Source organism: Chanodichthys erythropterus, chromosome 19 (genome assembly GCF_024489055.1).
Source record: "Chanodichthys erythropterus isolate Z2021 chromosome 19, ASM2448905v1, whole genome shotgun sequence".
Taxonomy (NCBI): domain Eukaryota; kingdom Metazoa; phylum Chordata; class Actinopteri; order Cypriniformes; family Xenocyprididae; genus Chanodichthys; species Chanodichthys erythropterus.
Genome location: NC_090239.1, coordinates 12,285,579 through 12,303,868, shown reverse-complemented (window position 1 = coordinate 12,303,868; position 18,290 = coordinate 12,285,579). Strand labels below are relative to the sequence as shown.

The following is an 18,290-nucleotide window of genomic DNA, read 5'->3' as shown; positions in this document are numbered from 1 at the left end:
ACATTAAGGAAAAGAAAAATCCCCATGCATTGTCACTACCAGTAATTCCATAAAAAAAAATTCAAATTCCATAAACCTTTAAAAAATGCTTTCAACAAAGGGAGGTGACAACTTTGATGACCTAACTAGAAACTCCACCTCCTTCAAAACAAAAAGAGTTTGGCATCCTTCAAAATCATGACATGCATTCTTAAAACTGGATAGAAATACAGAGGACACTGTTTCAATTGCGACACTGTTACAGTAGCGAAGGTAATGTATTGCAGGTCTACTAATCTTATGACTGGTCTGTTTTATTTGAGTGCATGAAATGATGAAATGATTTATTTGAGCACAAGAAATGATGGCTACACTACTGGTTACTATATTTTGGCAATATGAATCTTTCTTACAGTTTGAAGAATTAGTCAAATAGTTACTCACTTATTTGAACTGAGTGCTTTTTAGTCTATGAAACAGGAATCATTTGGCCATGTGCTTTCAGTGAAAATCTTTGCTTTGGTTTTCCATATATTAATATTTCTTCATAGATAGGACTGTCGTAATGAGCTGACTCAGGAAGAACTGTACATTTAAAGGGATAATTTAAATGAAAATTATATCATCATTAACTAATCTTCATGTTCTTTTGAACCTGTATGACTTTTTTCTTCTACGGAACACAAAAGAAGATATTTTTAAGAATGTTTCAATTGTTTTTGTTCATCAATGGGGTCCAAAACAACATTAGGCCCACTGATTTTCATTCAAGTTCGTATAATGACATGAGTATGAGTAAATTTAAATCACAAAATTTGAATCTACAACTATCCCTTTAAGGTCTGATGTGAAGATCTTAGTTTCTTAACTTTATGAATACATATGTGAAAAATACCTACAGCACTGTGGCTTTTTCTATATTGTAAATTCTCAAGCATCATCCATTGCTTAATTATTGTCTGATGTGTGTGAGGAAGACATCACTCTCACAACACATATCATGTCTGTTTTAGGAGAAAGTCAACATCATCCAAATGTCCGGAACTCGATCAGGTATGACTGAAATTTATTGCGAACAGTATAGAACAACTAGAACCATAATAGCCGGAAAAGAGATCAGAAGAAAACATTTGTCTAATTGTCTGGTTAATCACATGTACTCTTCTGCAACAGGTTCAAATGCTTCACATTACAATGAAGCAGCTGAGGCAGTAGAATTGTACACAGGTTTTCTGTACAAATCCCCTCCTTCTGGCCAGATAAAATTGACGGTATTTGGATTTCCTAAACACAAATATCAGCAGTTTACATGTATTATCTCTGTATTTCAAGTTTCATTATCCATTGCAGAAATCATGGAAACGTCGCTTCTTTGTGCTCGCAAAGAGAAACGACAGCAGTCATGAGCTAAAATACTACAGAACCACTGAGAGAAACAAACTTATAAAATCCATAGATGTTTCCACGTAAGACAAAATCTGCGGAATACTTAATTCAAATTAGCAAAATTGGTTCATATTATGCAATTATATATATTTTTTCTTTTATGTAGCATCACACTGCTGTATGTGCGTCCTGAACCACATTCAGTTTTTGAATGGATATGTAAAACGTTCAAGTGCACTTCATCCTCTGTGCTCTTCATGAAAACAGAAAATCCAGCAAACAAGGACCAAAGAGAATATTTCTTCATTGGAGAAACCAGGTTTGCTATGATTACCATTGCTTTACCATAATTCCAAATACTTACCAAAAAAGCCAGATTTATAAAAGGAATTTATGCAAATAAAGGTGAGTAAATAAAGGCTAGTAGTTTTAATGCTGTTAAATGTGATTTTTTGTTTTCAGTGAGGAGGTGGATAGATGGTTCAATTCTTTATCCGGGGTTTCGAAGGTTAGACATTCTTTTTGCTTAATATGAAAAGCTGTAATCTATAAAAACTTGTTTCTGCCATGAAATAAAAACTAAAAAAGGTAATTACGACTTTTTTTATCTCACAGTTCTCCCTTTTTTTTCAGAGTTGCGAGCTATAAACTTAGAATTGCAAGTCATCAAGTCAGGATTGTGAGTTATGAAGTCAGAATTGCGTGATATAGGCCTAAAGTCAGAATTGCGAGTTATAAAGTTAGAATTGCGTGATATAGGCCTAAAGTCAGGATTGCGAGTTATAGTTAGAATTGTGTGATATAACATCAGATTTGCGAGTTATAAAGTCAGAATTGCATGATATAAAGTCAGAATTACGAGTTATAAAGTCAGAATTGCGTGATATAAAGTCAGAATTGCGAGTTATAAAGTCAAAATTGTGTGATATAACATCAGAATTGCAAGATATAACATCAGAATTGGGAGTTATAAACTTCTCAGAATTGTGATTTATAAAGTCAGAATTGCATGATATAAAGTCAGAATTACGAGTTATAAAGTCAGAATTGCGAGTTATAAAGTCAAAATTGTGTGATATAACATCAGAATTGCAAGATATAACATCAGAATTGGGAGTTATAAACTTCTCAGAATTGCAAGTTATAAAGTCAGAATCGCAAGTTATAAAGTCAGAATTGCGAGTTATAAAGTCAGAATTGCGAGTCATAAAGTCAGAATTGCGAGTTATAAAGTCAGAATTGCGAGTTATAAAGTCAGAAATGTGAGTTATAAAGTCAGAATTGCGAGTTATAAAGTAAGAATTGCGAGTTATAAAGTCAGAATTGCGAGTTATAAAGTCAGAATTGCGAGTTATAAAGTCAGAAATGTGAGTTATAAAGTCAGAATTGCGAGTTATAAAGTCAGAAATGTGAGTTATAAAGTCAGAAATGTGAGTTATAAAGTCAAAATTGTGTGATATAACATCAGAATTGCAAGATATAACGTCAGAATTGGGAGTTATAAACTTCTCAGAATTGTGATTTATAAAGTCAGAATTGCGTGATATAATGTCAGAATTGCGAGTTATAAAGTCAGAATTGCGAGTTATAAAGTCAGAATTGCGTGATATAATGTCAGAATTGCGAGTTATAAAGTCTGAATTGTGTAATATAAAGTCAGAATCGCGAGTTATAAAGTCAAAACTGTGAGTTATAAAGTCAAAATTGCGTGATATAACATCAGAATTGTGTGATACAACATCAGAATTGGGAGTTATAAAGTCAGAATTGCATGATATAAAGTCAGAATTACGAAATATAAAGTCAGAATTGCGAGTTATAAAGTAAGAATTGCGAGTTATAAAGTCAGAATTGCGAGTCATAAAGTCAGAATTGCGAGTTATAAAGTCAGAATTGCGAGTTATAAAGTCAGAAATGTGAGTTATAAAGTCAGAATTGCGAGTTATAAAGTCAGAAATGTGAGTTATAAAGTCAGAAATGTGAGTTATAAAGTCAAAATTGTGTGATATAACATCAGAATTGCAAGATATAACGTCAGAATTGGGAGTTATAAACTTCTCAGAATTGTGATTTATAAAGTCAGAATTGCGTGATATAATGTCAGAATTGCGAGTTATAAAGTCAGAATTGCGAGTTATAAAGTCAGAATTGCGTGATATAATGTCAGAATTGCGAGTTATAAAGTCTGAATTGTGTAATATAAAGTCAGAATCGCGAGTTATAAAGTCAAAACTGTGAGTTATAAAGTCAAAATTGCGTGATATAACATCAGAATTGTGTGATACAACATCAGAATTGGGAGTTATAAAGTCAGAATTGCATGATATAAAGTCAGAATTACGAAATATAAAGTCAGAATTGCGAGTTATAAAGTAAGAATTGCGAGTTATAAAGTCAAAATTGTGAGTTATAGTCAGAATTGCGAGTTATAGTCAAAATTGCCTAAAAAGTCGCAATTACCATTTTCATTTTTTTATTTAGTGGCAGAAAAAAGCTTCCACAGTAATCAGTATGCTCTCTTTGAATAAATAATTAAACTATTATTTTTATTTCTTTATTCAAATTATATATTAAATATTTTACATTTAAAATACATTACAATTGCATATTTTTATAATCTCAGCTAATTCATAATCAACATAATTTGATGGGTTTTATAGTTAATTTTCAAATTGTGTTCATAGAATATCAAATCTGAGTCAGAAACTAAACCTCAGATTATGCCAGAATCCAACTCTAGTGACCAAAACCCCTGTGACACTGAAGAGGTAACTCATCAACATTGACTTCACATGCTTGTGTGTGACTGTAAATCAATTCATAGAATTCTGCCCGAATTATTTCTGAGTTGTACCTCTTCTTAACTGTAGACTGAAGTTGATAGACCACCCCCACTGCCTCCAAGAGGAAAGTCAGCATCTAAAGGTGTTCCCACTCAGCAGGGTCAGTGTAGCCAGCCACCCAAGAACAGCCCATCTGCAACAGAGGTATTACATAGTTAAACCAATAAAAACACACTCTCACTTTTAAAAACCAAACACTTACATCATGATTCAATCTGGCTATAAAAAACCCACATACCTTTGTTTGATGTATTCAGGTTTGTGAGGAGATTAAAAAAAAGGAAACTTTAGATGAGACTGCAGAGGACAGCAATGAGGACACATCATCAGGGTATGACAAACTTGTTCTAGCTTTAAATGTCCTTTACCTCTCTTTAACCTGTTAAGGTGATGATACACTGGGCAACTTTTTGAGCAATGTTGCTTTGGCAATTTCCCATTGAGAATGGGCAACACATTTCAATCTAAAGTATCCAGATAAAAATTTGTTGCCCATTCTCAATGGGAAAGTGCCCAAGCATCATCGCTCAAAAAGTTGATTGTTGATTGTTGTTCCTCAAAACTCTTTAGATTTTAAGGTGGTCTAATAGACCAATTTGTCTTTGATTTGTTGCTCATTTGATTTTCATCTTTTGCAGTTGTTAATGTTGCAAGGAACGTATGAAAGCTTGTTTGTAGTAATCAAGAGTCATTTTGAAAAGTCTTCTATAAATGTACTCTGCATGCAGATGAGTTCACCTGATTTTATAGACTCACAGGCTTTGTGCATGTAATGTTTTACTGGCTGCTAATCAGTTCTGCAAATAATTAATGATAACTATTTCTTTCTCTCTCAAGGGAGAGTGTGACTGATACATCCGAAGACAGTTTGTTGTATTGTGTCACAGAAGTCTTTTCAAAAAATTCTTTGACACAGCAAAAATCAACCGAGTCAGACAAGTACAAAACACAGAACGGAAACTGTGCCTCCACTGAGCAGAACGGATCACTTACAGACAAGAGGTGATTTATGCCTTATCAATATGTGTATTGTATCTTTAGTTTCTGTAGAAGAGCAATTCAATAGAAAACAATTGTTTGTAACCATCTTAAGACTGCAGAATTGAGGTGTCAATCAACTGTGGTAATAAAACTGTGGTTGTGGAATAGTTACATTTTGACAATGTTTTCCATTCCTCAGTGAAACGCACACCCTTGTCAAGAAGGAAATTCGTGTAAGTCATCATGATCTGAACAGCTTGATCTTTACAGAGGAGACAGGAAAACCATGGTACAATTCTCAGACAAATTAAGAAATGTTATTGCTCCAAAAATACTATCCACTGGAAGACTTCAAAAGTCCAAAAGTGTCATGCCCATGTGCGCTCTGATTTTTGAGCCAAGTTCATGCAAGTTTGCTTGAATGTATGCCTAACAACAACAACACTATATTGCGATTTAATTTGATTTCAGTTCAATTCATTATTGATTGGGGCCTGTCAGGTATAGTAGATAGGCATCTTTTTCCTTGAGGAAATTTGCTAATGTAGTAAACTATACAGCATTAGTTGTACACCTTTAGTGATGTACCAACGGGGAACCCCTCAAATAATTTAACAAAATAAATAAATTACAAATACTACTACTTCCCATGGTTTCACAGACAAGGCTTACGCCTAGTCCCAGTCTAAAATGCATGTTTGAGCGGTTTTAACTGAAAGCAACTTGCACTGACATATCTTAAAATACTTCAATGCCATTGTTTTTTCTCAAGATGCACACCAGGGGCCGTATTCACAAAACATCTTAAGGCTAAAAGTAGCTCCTAACTTGCCGATTTAGGAGAAACCCTTAAAAATAATGGGCGTGTCAGTCCTAACTTTAGGAGTCCTAAATTTTTGCTCTAAATAAGAGTATTTCAGAAAGCATTTTAGCACTAAAACTAGCTCCTAAGTCTGTGAAACGTTAGTATTAGTCAAGAGGACTTCTAAGTCACTAAGAACAAATCACAAACAGTCCTAATCCACCCAAAGACTCTGTACACCATTGAGTCAATAGCGATAGAGCCTTAGGTGCTGAACTTTTTCTTCATAAATGCAATACATTTTGATTTATAGATTTGAATCTATGATGAGATGGCAAAAAAAAAAAAAAAAACTTTAACAAATAAATAAATAAATATTGTCTGATTACCTGTGGCAATGGTTTTCATGAGCCCACACTTTTATAAATAAATAAATATAAATTATTTATAAAACAGAATTTGTCGCTTGAATTCTGCATTCTCTTGAGATGAAGACATCCAAGAGGTGGTCCACAATTAACTGTATATACTAGTTTAATTAGTGACACTTAGTCTACATTTTAAAACCTTTATAGCAACTTTTTATTTTGACTATGGCAACATTTTTATTATGGAAACACCTCATTCTACAATATTTCTATGATTAAATCACTGACTCCTCCCCCATCAGCCAATCACTGTGTGTTTACTCCATGGAAACGAGGTCAACCCCACCCTTACTCTTAGCTTAAGACTTCAGTCTATTCCTTAGTAAAAGTTTGTCTCAGCAGCTTTGTGAATAGGTTTTAAGAGAAAACTCTTAGCTAAAAACTTTTACTGCTATTTAGGAGAACTGTTAGTGGTAAGATAAAATGTTTTGTGAATACGGCCTCAGTAATGTTTTTCTAAGGCGTGTTTATAAAAGCTACTTAAATATCCTAACTGAACTAAGGCCTAATCCTGGCTTAATCTAAGCAATGTTCGTGAAACCAGGCTATAATTTTTAAATTCTATTTATAGTAATTTTCCTTCACATCTTTACCTTTACACCTCTCCAGTGTGTCTGAGTGTCAGCAGATTCAGGACTCATGTCTGTTCCATAAGGGGGATCAGATACTGGCTGTCAATGACCTGTTGACAGACTCAGTGGAGGAGATGCACACATACCTAAGAAGGCTTAGCAAGAACGAGGTAGTCATGAATCACAGTACAAGAATGCTTTTGTCAACATAATCAGGGTTAAAATAAGACTATAGTTGAACTTTGGGTTTTTTTTGCTCTCCCTTAAGGTAAAACTGACCATTCTACGGCTCCCAGGCTCGGTTCCTCTACATTCTGAACCCTGAACCCTGCTGAGGACAACAACAAAATGACCTAATATCAAAGTGGGTTACTATTCTTCATCTGATTTTTCAGGCCTTCAATACTCTCTTCATCAATGTGAAAGTATCTCATGCATTTTTTCTCAGTTGGTAACAGCACTGCGCTGGAGATCAGTTGACAGTGATTTAAAACCGAATGAGCTGATGAAAGTGTTTTATTGTAGTATAACTTCTAGTTTCACTAGTGGTGATTTCTAAAACTACGCATCACTGGCATCTATGAATTGTTAGTGGCAGATCATACAGGCTGAAAGCATTGCTTTTCACACAACCCCGGGGAGCGTACAGGTTGTCAAATGTAAAACATGTAGCTTTTGTTTTCTTTTGTACATTAAGGCTTGCTGAGCTTATGTTCTTCTAATAAAAGATATCTCAGGAATGACTTATTATGCTTGTACAGAATAGTGCAAAATGACATCAGTGAAGGTAATAAAGTAATAGAAACAAATTTAAACTTTCTTCTAGCAGTAAATGTCGGGATAGCATTAACGATATATGTTTATATCTTATGTTTAAAGATAACAGTATTTTTGTGTTATTTTTAAAGGGTTAGTTCATCATTAAGTACTCACCTTCATGTTGTTCCACACCCATAAGACCTTCGTTCATCTTCAGAACATAAATTGAGATATTTTTGATGAAATCGAGAGGTATCTGACTAGTCCATAGACATCAATACAATCGAAACTTTCAAAGACCCAGAAAGGTACTAAAGACATATTTAAGAGTTCATGTGACTACAGTGGTTCAACCTTAATGTTATGAAGAGACGAGAATACTTTTTGTGCGCAAACCCCTCTGATTTCAAAACACTGCTTCATGAAGCTTTACGAATCTTTTAAGACAAAAACTTATGACATAAAGCCTCATTTACTGAAATCATGTGACTTTGGCAGTTTGATACATGCTCCGAACCACTGATTGGAAACAAATGATTTGTAAAGCTTCGAAGCTTCATGAAGCAGTCTTTTGAAATCACCCATCACTAGATATTGTTGAATAAAGTTTAGTTTTTTTGGCGCACAAAGTATTCTCGTAGCTTCATAACATTAAAGGGATAGTTCACCCAAAAATGAAAATTTGATGTTTATCTGCTTACCCCCAGTGCATCCAAGATGTATGTGACTTTTTTTCTTCAGTCGAACGCAAATTATGATTTTTAACTGCAACCGCTGCCGTCTGTCAGTCAAATAATAGCAGTGATTGGGAACTTCAACTATAACAGCAAATAAAACTTGCTTAGACAAATCAAAATTAAAACCTGCGATCGGTTTGTGCGAGCAACCGAACATTATTTATATAATTTTTACCTCTAATACACCACTATGTCCAACTTCGTTCAGCTTCCTGTTAGTGAGGTCAAAAAACGCGTTGTGATGACGGAAGTGATGTCTCGCGCTCATTTAAGTATATGGGCGAGACATGACTTCCGTCATCACAACGCGTTTTTTGACCTCACAAACAGGAAGCTGAACGAAGTTGGACATAGTGGTGTATTAGAGGTAAAAAATTATATAAATACTGTTCGGTTTCTCGCACAAACCGATCGTTTCGTGTCTTAGGACATCAATGTGCCGTCACGAGCCGCAGGGTTTAATTTGGATTTGTCTATGGAAGTTTTTTCGACTCATATTGTTCAAGTTCCCGATCACTGCTATTATTTGACTGACAGACGGCAGCGGTTGCAGTTAAAAATCATAATTTGCGTTCGACTGAAGAAAAAAAGTCACCTACATCTTGGATGCCCTGGGGGTAAGCAGATAAACATCAAATTTTCATTTTTGGGTGAACTATCCCTTTAAGGTTGAACCACTGTAGTCACATGAACTGTTTTAAATATGTCTTTAGTACCTTTCTGGGCATTTGAAAGCAAAGCAGTTGCCTCACTGAGCCATCTGATTTTATCAAAAATATCTTAATTTGTGTTCTGAAGATGAACAAAGGTATTGTGGGTGTGGAATGACATGAGGGGAAGTAAAATTAATTTTCATTTTTGGGTGAACTATCCCTTTAAGGTTGAACCACTGTAGTCACATGAACTGTTTTAAATATGTCTTTAGTACCTTTCTGGGCATTTGAAAGCAAAGCAGTTGCCTCACTGAGCCATCTGATTTTATCAAAAATATCTTAATTTGTGTTCTGAAGATGAACAAAGGTATTGTGGGTGTGGAATGACATGAGGGGAAGTAAAATGAATTTTCATTTTTGGGTGAATTAACCCTTTAAACTGCCTGTGAATCTGTGTACTGAAACTGCATTTAATTGCATTATATTTTGTAACCACATGGTGGCACACTAACACAAACTGAATTATTTTAAAACTTAACCTTGTTATTCTTACATCTAGAATTCTGATAACTTCCAGCATGTAAATTCACAGCAAAGTATCTTGGCTTGTTAATTTGTTTTTTTTGTTTTTTTTAAATAAACTGCAGCTGCACTGAAACTTGTTTGTAGCAAACCTAAATGTTTTTTTGTTTTGTTTTTCAAATTGAAATGAGATTCAGATATTAAAAAAAAAAAAAAAAAAATACCAAGTACCAGCTAAAGAACTGTGTATTGAAATGCATTACTTTTCTTATAGCAAAATGTATGATCTTGTATGTGCACAAGTATGAAATAAAATATGCAATTCAGAGAACAAAATCATTAGTACACGTGTGAAACGGGTGTAGAGTGTATAGAATTTATTTACTTTATAAAACCGTCAGAGTAAAAAAGCCCTCCTAAAATAAGAGGACATGTGTGGTCCATTCCAGCATTAGCCACAGGCAATGTAAAAACAGGCAGGGGAGCCATTAGTAAAAGGCAACACTATTAACCAATTTAATGGCAGGTTCAAAGTAAAGTCCCTTTTTTTCCAAATGTGAGAAGGCAGCCCAAAACACTCACATTTGAAATGGTCCAATGAGTGGTCCAATCAATAAAGGCACCATCTGACTGTTTGGTCAAAGGTTTGATTGTGTATGTCAGTTTACTTTATTGCCTTGTTCCACAGCTTGAGCTTCTCAGGGCACATGATGTCGAGCTAAGGTTTCTGGGTTCAGTCTGCCACTCATAGAAGAAGCCCTCCATGGCTTTCCTGCTCCTCCAGCTGCCCACATTCACAGTGGGGATGATCCTTTTCGGCTGCAGCCATTGCACAAAACGCTTCAGCTCTAGAAAACTGCTGTGCTCACTGTAGGGAATGCCTGGAACAGATAAGTATAGAGTAGGAAAGAATCATTCAAAATCTTTGAGATGCTGGGAAAACCAGTTTATACAAAAAACAGTTTTTTGCCATTGTAAAAAGTCCATGGATCAACAATGATTTCTGCTGCTCAAACAGAGTCATATTCTAGCCTTTTGTACCATTATTTTACAATGATATAGTGTCTTTGTATAAAGACCTAAAGTAACAAGCATAAATTCCCATTAAATCCCATGTTGGACGTCTCAGATTCCAGCGGAGCTTGTGAAATGAGATGCATCTACTGCTTGAGGCAGCACCTGGTTCGGCTGCAGACTGCTGATATTCTGAAATTAAAACCCTGGGCTTGCAAAATCTGACATCTTGAGTTTTTCTCTGGGTCAAATCACATCTGCTGATTGTGTTAATATAAGGCATGCTGTTCTTAGCCTGAAACGACATTCAGCATTTCTAACAACTGCAGGAAGGGAGAAAAATCAATATAATGTAATTACATTCCACATACGAAGCCATTAGGTATAATCTTGTCAGTTAGTGGAACAGAATGACATGGCTGTGTTGTGTCTACACTGAAAATCAGTTTAATGGAAAGCAATCCTTTTTAAGATCTTATTAAGAAAGGGATGGTGTGACATATCAATAAAACATAATGTGTTTTCTGCATTTTTGTTTTTGGTATAGCCTTATCATTATGCAAAATGGAGCAAACATATTAAACCACCATAGAACTGTCCATCATAGATGAAGGCAAATGGAGCAAAATGATAAGGTGTTTTTTTATTTGCTTTGTCAAATGTCTAATTTCCATTTTGATTTAAAAGGATGACAAAAATACTCTCTCATTTTGCCTAGGGCTCTTGAAGTCACCAGACAAAATAGAGGGTATTTTCTTCTTATAAAATCAAAATGCAAATACGGTATTACAGAAACAACCCCTTCTGTTGTACATCCACTTCCCTTGATTAGAATTTGTTTGGACTAGCAATTTAAGTTTAAAATGAAGTGTCCCAATTTTATAAAAATGTTAGAAGTAAATGTAGCCCTAAATGTGTGCTCTTGGCTGATTTTGCCGAAACCTTTCCTGTTAATGTCAACATCCCACACACAAGTCTCAGATTTTACAATTGTGTTGTAATAACTGCACTTAAACACTTGCTATAATGAATTACATAAAATCATTATATCAAATCCTTCATAAATAGACTGACACATACCATAGATACTGATGTTTCCTTGGGTCTGAGGTTGGATGTCTTCCACTCTCACAGTTTGGTTGAAGGTCCAGCCTGTGGGTTTGAAGGCCACTAGCTGGTCATACTTCTTGGAGAACTTATTCAAGTGTGTCCGCAGGTTCTGTACAGTCAAAAAAAAGTGTGGTTTTGAAAACATGAAAGGAAAAAATTAAGTTTATATCTCACAATTCTGACTTTATAACTTGCATGTTAGAAAGTTAGAATTGCGAGATGTAAACTTGCAATTGTGAGAAAAAAGGTCTATTATGAGAAGTCGCAATTACCCTTATTTTTTTATTCAGTGGCAGAAACAAGTCTCATAAATAATGAGAAACCAACATGTCATCTATGTACTAGAAATGCTTTAAAACGGATCAAAAGTGACAGTAAAGACTTTTATAATGTTACAAAAGATTATTATTTCAAATAAATGCGGTTCTTATAAACTTTATATTCAAAGATTCCAGAAATTTATCCACAAAAATATTAAGCAGCATAAATGTTTTCATTATTGACAAATGTTTTTTGAGCACCTAATTTCAGAAGAATCATGTGACATTCAAGATTGGAGTAATGACTGCTGAAAATTCAGCTTTGCCACCACAGGAATAAATTAAAATAAATACATTTTAAAATATATTAAATATATAAAATACGTATGTTATTTTAAATTATATTTCACAATATTACTGTTTTACTGTATATTTTGTGAGAAGAGACTTTTAAAAAAACAAACAAAAAACAAACAAACAAAAAAAATCTCACCCACCCCAAACTTTTTAATGATAGTGTATATAGCAGAAACTTAAAGTAATCAAAGTCAAATGATGCCACATTGCAATCAGCTTCTTTCTTTCAATTTACATAATGGCTTTTCAATGTTGCTGAAAAATAAAATGTGGTGCAATCTACAATTAACCTCGCCCTTGCAATTTTTCCTCCTTCCTGTCATGGGCATTTAAACACATTTCTCATTGGGAACAGCTCTGATATTGCTCTGAATAAACATCTACATTGGTTTGGGTGAAAAAAAGTTGCTTATAATGGTTTGGGGCATATCATATGACTAATCTTTATTATCTTCAACTGTCTCATTAGAATTTACTTTCAGTCAGACTCAATCAGTGCTTCTGCTGCCAGAACTGCTGCGTTGGCACTTGGTCTCTGTAATTAGAATCTTAATTTTTTCCTCCTGCATTAGCATAAACGCGCTGTCAAGGAAAATTAAAGATAACACTGAACACTGCATGAATTTTAAACTCCAAATTGAATAAGTAAACATAGCCTCAATGATTATGTTTAGCATAATCAGCTCTTTTTATACGCTTATAAACAGCAAAAATTACAGATGATAAAAATTGCATTTCGCAATTTATAACTGACATATGACAAATGAGTCACAGAAGTTTTAAATGTAGTTCAACTCACTTTGAAATTGAGCTGCATCATAGGAAGCACATGCACCTGGGCCGCCTGCCAGTCCATAGTGATGCGCCGGCCAATCTCCTCGCACTCCAGGCAGCACATTGTGTAATACTTATCCTTGGACAAACATACTTTAGAGCCCAACACTTCCGATACAGCTAGAGAAACAGGTGGGACAGGTAAAAAACAAATCTCTCTATATACACAAGTTGGAATGAATGAAAATTAGTCTATTGGGAAAGAAGTTGTAATCCAGCAAGACAGTCAAGAGAGTTTTCATATTTGGGTGAGCGGAGATAACAGTCCACAGCAAACACTATGTGATCAAAGGACATTAATCATGGATGCATCTTATAAAATGAACAGGAAGCCAGACAGACAAACTGTTCAATTTGTTCAACTGTTCAAGTCAAGTTAGGACAGCATCTGCAAACTATTTTATTTTATTTTATATGAGCCTCATTCATGATGGCCACGGTTTATAGAAAGGCGAACAATCTGTCCTTTCAAGAGTGGATAAAGTTGCACAAGGCTTACAAGAGGTCTGGGCAAAGCAGGACAACATTGTTCACTCACCTAGAAAGACCTTCTCTTTCCCAACTGAGTAGGTGCCACACACCACAAGTGTACGAGGGTTCAGTGTGACCTGTTCAAAAGCCGTGTTTACGGCAAAGGTGATGACTTCCTGTTGAGTGGGAAAGGTATACTCTGGGCTGCAATACCTATGAAAGAAAATGTTTTGGTTTTTTTAACCCCATTAATATCCGTCTCAGTTGATGTGATCAAAAGTGGTCAGCAGAGACACACATGCAGAACAGAAAAGTAGTGGGGAACTCACGTTGTGTCTAGATAGAGGGTCTGTATCCTGAGACCCTGCAGCTCTGGGTAGCGCTCCATGGACGGATCAGCCCGGAAGTCACCTGTGTGGAGTACCTTCTGGCCATCTGGCAGCACAAATAGCAACATGGCTGCCCCAGGACAGCTGGGGGGGGGAACAGTTATAGTAATTAAGGTCTTGTTATTCTGTATGAACAATCCAAAAGTTACAGAAGTAAAAAAATAGGGCCAGCAAAAAAGAAATGTAATTGGCTTCAAACATTAATTAGTTAGAAGGTTCACTCACTGATTAGCATCCAGGAGAGTGACCTTCACTCCTTGTACTATACACTCGGTGTTCATTGGAAGAACATGAACATACTGCTCATTCACCTTCAGCTTGGTCTTCACAAGGTTACCGGTTACCTGCCATGATTAACATCAGTTTGTCATGAAAAATAAGAGCAAATCCTTCCTGACACCATCATTGAGGGAAAAAAAACAAACAGAAAAAAAACATTTTTCTAGTGTTTCAAGGCATTTTGCTTTCCCCATTTTCCAAATCCACTTATAATGATAGTGAAGGTTTTTTGTGCCAAAAGTTTTTCCATTTTCCACCCTTGTCCTGACTTTTAGAATTAGACATTGATTGACATGTAAACTATGGGGTTTTATGCTAATGTGTTAATAATTCTGATATCATAATCATGACATTTCTGCAGCTTAAAGGGATAGTTCACCCAAAATGAAAATTCTGACATCATTTATTCACCCTCAGGTTGATTAAAAATTTATGAATTTCTTTATTCTAAGGTTCTTTCTGCATTCTGAGCAGTTTTGAGATATTTAGCTTCAATTTTTTTGTATTCCAATCCATACTCCTTTGTGGATAGACCCATTTAATTTTCTAAAGAAAAGTCCCAAAATGTACAACTTAAAAACATAACATAATATAAAAAAAAATTGTCACAGAATAAGAATGTGTGAATAACTCAATTTTGACAAAAATTTCAGATAGAACCTTATAATTCTAAGGTGGGAAAATGTCTTAGTGTTTTTACATACAACAAAAGTCAATGGTCTCCAGTAGTTTGGTTCCAAAACGTTCTTCAAAACATCTTTTGTGTTTTGCAGAAGAAAGGTTTGGAACAGCATGAGGGTGAGCAAATAACAATTTATATTTTCAGGTGAACTACAGTATCCCTTTAAGTTTTTTGGAAGCAAGCTTTTTGTTGTGAAAGTTAGAGGATTTCTACATAGTAAATGGAACACTTCTGTTTCTAAATAGCAAGGAAAATCGTGTTTTCATGATTTTTAAAGTGAAATAAGGCAGGGAGACATACTTTGTTACAATAGATGGGGAAGACGGAGTCTTTCTTCAAGCCACTATAGTGGTCCGAGTGGAAGTGAGTGAGAAAATAGGCTGTGACACCTTCAACAACCCCATACTGAAAAGCATCCACAGCAAAACCAGTTCCTGGACAGAGAAAAATCTTATTATAGTCTCCAAAGTACAATAGACCAAAAAAAAAATAGAGCTATTCTCATCAAAAAGAAAAACAAGAAACACATAATCTGATACATTAAAGTTCTGGCACAACTGTTCAGACATGAAGTATAAGTGCTTGCTTATGTAATCATAACAATTGGTATTAAGTAGGTCAAAACAAAAGCATTAAAGCGGTTTACAAACCAGGAATTTTCTTGTAGAATGGACAGCGCTTGGGCTCCTTAGGATCTCCATCTGTCGCTCTTCCTCTGTTCCATCTTTTCCGCCCCTCTGCCCTCCCTCCTCTCTTTCCTTCTGTTTGCGTGGGCCAAGTTGTACCATCTTCTGCAGCAGGCGAGACACTGGACACTTCAGATGGTGCTTTGGTCTTCCTACGCCGTCTACCCTGGTGCCTAGCATCATCCCCCTTCGTTTCTGAAATCCTCGCTTTCCTAGGCCCTTGCTGATCGGCCTCTCTGACCGTTGCCTTCACTTCCTCCTCAGCCTTTTTTTCACTCAATGGCTTCAGGCCAAAAAACACTCCAATGTCTGTTTGCTTTAATCCAGAGGGACCTGTCTTAGTCTGAGTCCTCCTAGGAGCCATAGGCGGTGTTTTCTGAGTTATGGATAGAGCTGTTTGGGTGGAAGACAACTCTTGGTTTAAGAAAGTGGAGTTAACGTCCTTATAAGGTGAAGCCAAGCTGTTGACAAGTGCAGGATTAGATATGCGATCCCGAAGACGCTCTAATACCAAACTTTGGGGTGACTGTAGCTGGGAGTTTGGACCTTCAGTGTTTGTTGTGGCATGTTTTCCCACTGATTGAGCTCTGTGCTGAAACATTCCATCAGAAACACCTGTGGAACTGGAAGTGGTCAGGTGATTATCTGGTGCTAATGATGTCTGCAGTTTCTCACAGTTGTCTAATGAGTTTTTCCCAGTCTCATATTGGTCCACCGCATCAAAAAACAGATCATCATCTTCATCGCTGAACAGTTTAAGAGAATCATCATCAACTTCATTTTCATCTTCCTGCAATGCAGTACTCTGAAACAGTGTATCTTTATCGTTTTGTATCCTGTGCTCCTCATCCACATTTGGAAGCTCAGAGAGAGGAGAGTAGGAGATATAATCATCATCATTACATTTAAAGAGCTCTTTTTTAACCTCATTAGTCTGCGTCTGAACAGAATTGTGAACACAAAGTGCCTTGACTGGAGTTGGAATTGTCATTCTCGCCTCCTGTGATGAATTCTGGGACTGAGATCTTTTGATGGAAGGAGACCAGCCTTTCTTTTTCTTGATATCCTCAGTGTTAGGGGAGCGTAAAAGCAGCAGAGCATTACTCTGGGTGGGAGTTCCCTTTGGCATATCATTGGGGGATGAGTTTTGGCTGGATGAAGCAGATACATTCAGAGCACTGTCCACAGAGCTCTCCGTATCATTCGTGGGAGCAACATTATTAACTGACTTCAAGCTGAAGTCTGAGACGCCTTGGACGGTGCAGTCGTTCAACGCTCGACTCTGAGCAAGCAGAGAGTGGCTGTGCCTCTTGTAATGATTGGGAATGGAGGATGTACATTGAAGACCATCTGGACATTCTGTAACATTAGAAAACAGAGAAAGTTTAAACTTTTTTTTTTTTTTTTCTTAAATATTATACAATTGTATTCTTGCAAACATTGAACATTTAAGGTTTTAAAATCTCACACACCCAATTCAGTTCATGGAGAATTTTACTAATGACAGGGCTCTCGAACCTTAGGGTCAATAAATTTCCATGGCTTTTCTAGTTCATATAAGAAATATTATGTAATTATGTATGTGTGTGTCTAGCTATCTTGCCGTCTATATATTTATTATAGATAGATAGATAGATAGATAGATAGATAGATCACTTACTATAGACAACTAATAATTTGCAAGATTTTTCAAGGTATTTTAAAATGTATTATTTTACAGGTATGTGGAAACACTAATGAGCTGAATCTGGTGTGTAAGACATCCAAAAATGTGCAGTGTGAGGAGGGCATCCAGAAGGAAAACAGCTCATTTCACACATAAATTATGAATTTAAGAAAAACATTACCTTTGCAATTGTCAATAGGAGTATCTAAGCATTCTGCAACATGCCATTGTTGAGACTGAACCACCAAAAGGGAAAATGGCATTTGACATACAGGACAGAAGCCTCCTGACTGAGGGCCTTTACACAGGACATCCTGAGAAAGTGTCCCACGATTCACGTCCAGAGATCCTGAGCTTACAGTGTTAATGGGAGCATTATTGCTATTCTTGTCTAAATCAGTGTGTGTTTCAGCACTGCTGACTTTTGTTTTTTGCGCTGATGTCCCAGGCTTGCTATCATTTCTCCTCTTTGTGCCACTTTCTCTTGACATCTGTGATTTGCAACTTCGTTTTTTGGTCTTCTTAAGAGGTTTATAATTCCAAATGTCATTCTCGGAGCCGCTCTGTGACATTTGTAAACATTAACAGATCCAACTGGTTTGTTTTGAACGCAGCTGTTTTGTAACATCACATTCATGGTCCTTTAAGGCAAAAAGATTCGCAATCGCACAAAGAAGACCGTATCATGCAGAAATTCATCCCAAAAGCAAAAAGTATTCCGAAAAGCGCAAGTCGTAGTAAGAAAAACCGTTCATGTTGCATGAAAAATAATACTGATGCCACTATCTTCCTCCGTTGCACTTACCGCCAAGGCTGAAATCGTTTATTTTCACATTCATGTTCGCATTTTCCATATTGCATAACATATCGAGTAACTCCA

At 35.9% G+C, this 18,290-nt stretch overlaps 2 protein-coding genes across 2 annotated transcripts; one reads left to right on the top strand and one right to left on the bottom strand.

The window, feature by feature from the left end:
• The first annotated feature begins 1,133 nt into the window (after positions 1–1,133).
• On the top strand, positions 1,134–7,316 carry plekhs1.1 (pleckstrin homology domain containing S1, tandem duplicate 1). Its single transcript, XM_067370301.1, has 11 exons — positions 1,134–1,250; positions 1,330–1,445; positions 1,532–1,684; positions 1,828–1,873; positions 4,050–4,133; positions 4,236–4,352; positions 4,466–4,539; positions 5,046–5,210; positions 5,389–5,478; positions 7,029–7,161; positions 7,260–7,316. Exons 1-11 carry the CDS (start codon positions 1,134–1,136, stop codon positions 7,314–7,316), a joined length of 1,152 nt encoding a protein of 383 aa, XP_067226402.1.
• A 2,721-nt stretch (positions 7,317–10,037) lies between these two features.
• On the bottom strand, positions 10,038–18,205 carry dclre1a (DNA cross-link repair 1A (PSO2 homolog, S. cerevisiae)). Its single transcript, XM_067369491.1, has 9 exons — positions 17,592–18,205; positions 15,709–17,103; positions 15,359–15,492; positions 14,323–14,441; positions 14,038–14,181; positions 13,776–13,921; positions 13,203–13,357; positions 11,757–11,895; positions 10,038–10,543 (listed from the first exon to the last, which is right to left on the bottom strand). Exons 1-9 carry the CDS (start codon positions 17,980–17,982, stop codon positions 10,332–10,334), a joined length of 2,835 nt encoding a protein of 944 aa, XP_067225592.1. The 5' UTR covers positions 17,983–18,205; the 3' UTR covers positions 10,038–10,331.
• Positions 18,206–18,290: the final 85 nt, after the last annotated feature.

What these genes read in the sequence shown, in the direction of transcription:
- plekhs1.1 (XM_067370301.1), top strand. Translation starts at nt 1,134, where the DNA reads ATGTACTCTTCTGCAACAGGTTCAAATGCTTCACATTACAATGAAGCA. An exon ending in GGATCACTTACAGACAAGAG is followed by an intron (nt 5,211 to 5,388) that starts GTGATTTATGCC and finishes TCCATTCCTCAG; the next exon opens with TGAAACGCACACCCTTGTCA. An exon ending in GAAGGCTTAGCAAGAACGAG is followed by an intron (nt 7,162 to 7,259) that starts GTAGTCATGAAT and finishes CTCTCCCTTAAG; the next exon opens with GTAAAACTGACCATTCTACG.
- dclre1a (XM_067369491.1), bottom strand. Translation starts at nt 17,982, where the DNA reads ATGTCACAGAGCGGCTCCGAGAATGACATTTGGAATTATAAACCTCTT. An exon ending in ACCCTCTATCTAGACACAAC is followed by an intron (nt 13,922 to 14,037) that starts GTGAGTTCCCCA and finishes TTTCTTTCATAG; the next exon opens with GTATTGCAGCCCAGAGTATA. An exon ending in GAAAGAGAAGGTCTTTCTAG is followed by an intron (nt 13,358 to 13,775) that starts GTGAGTGAACAA and finishes CTGTTTCTCTAG; the next exon opens with CTGTATCGGAAGTGTTGGGC.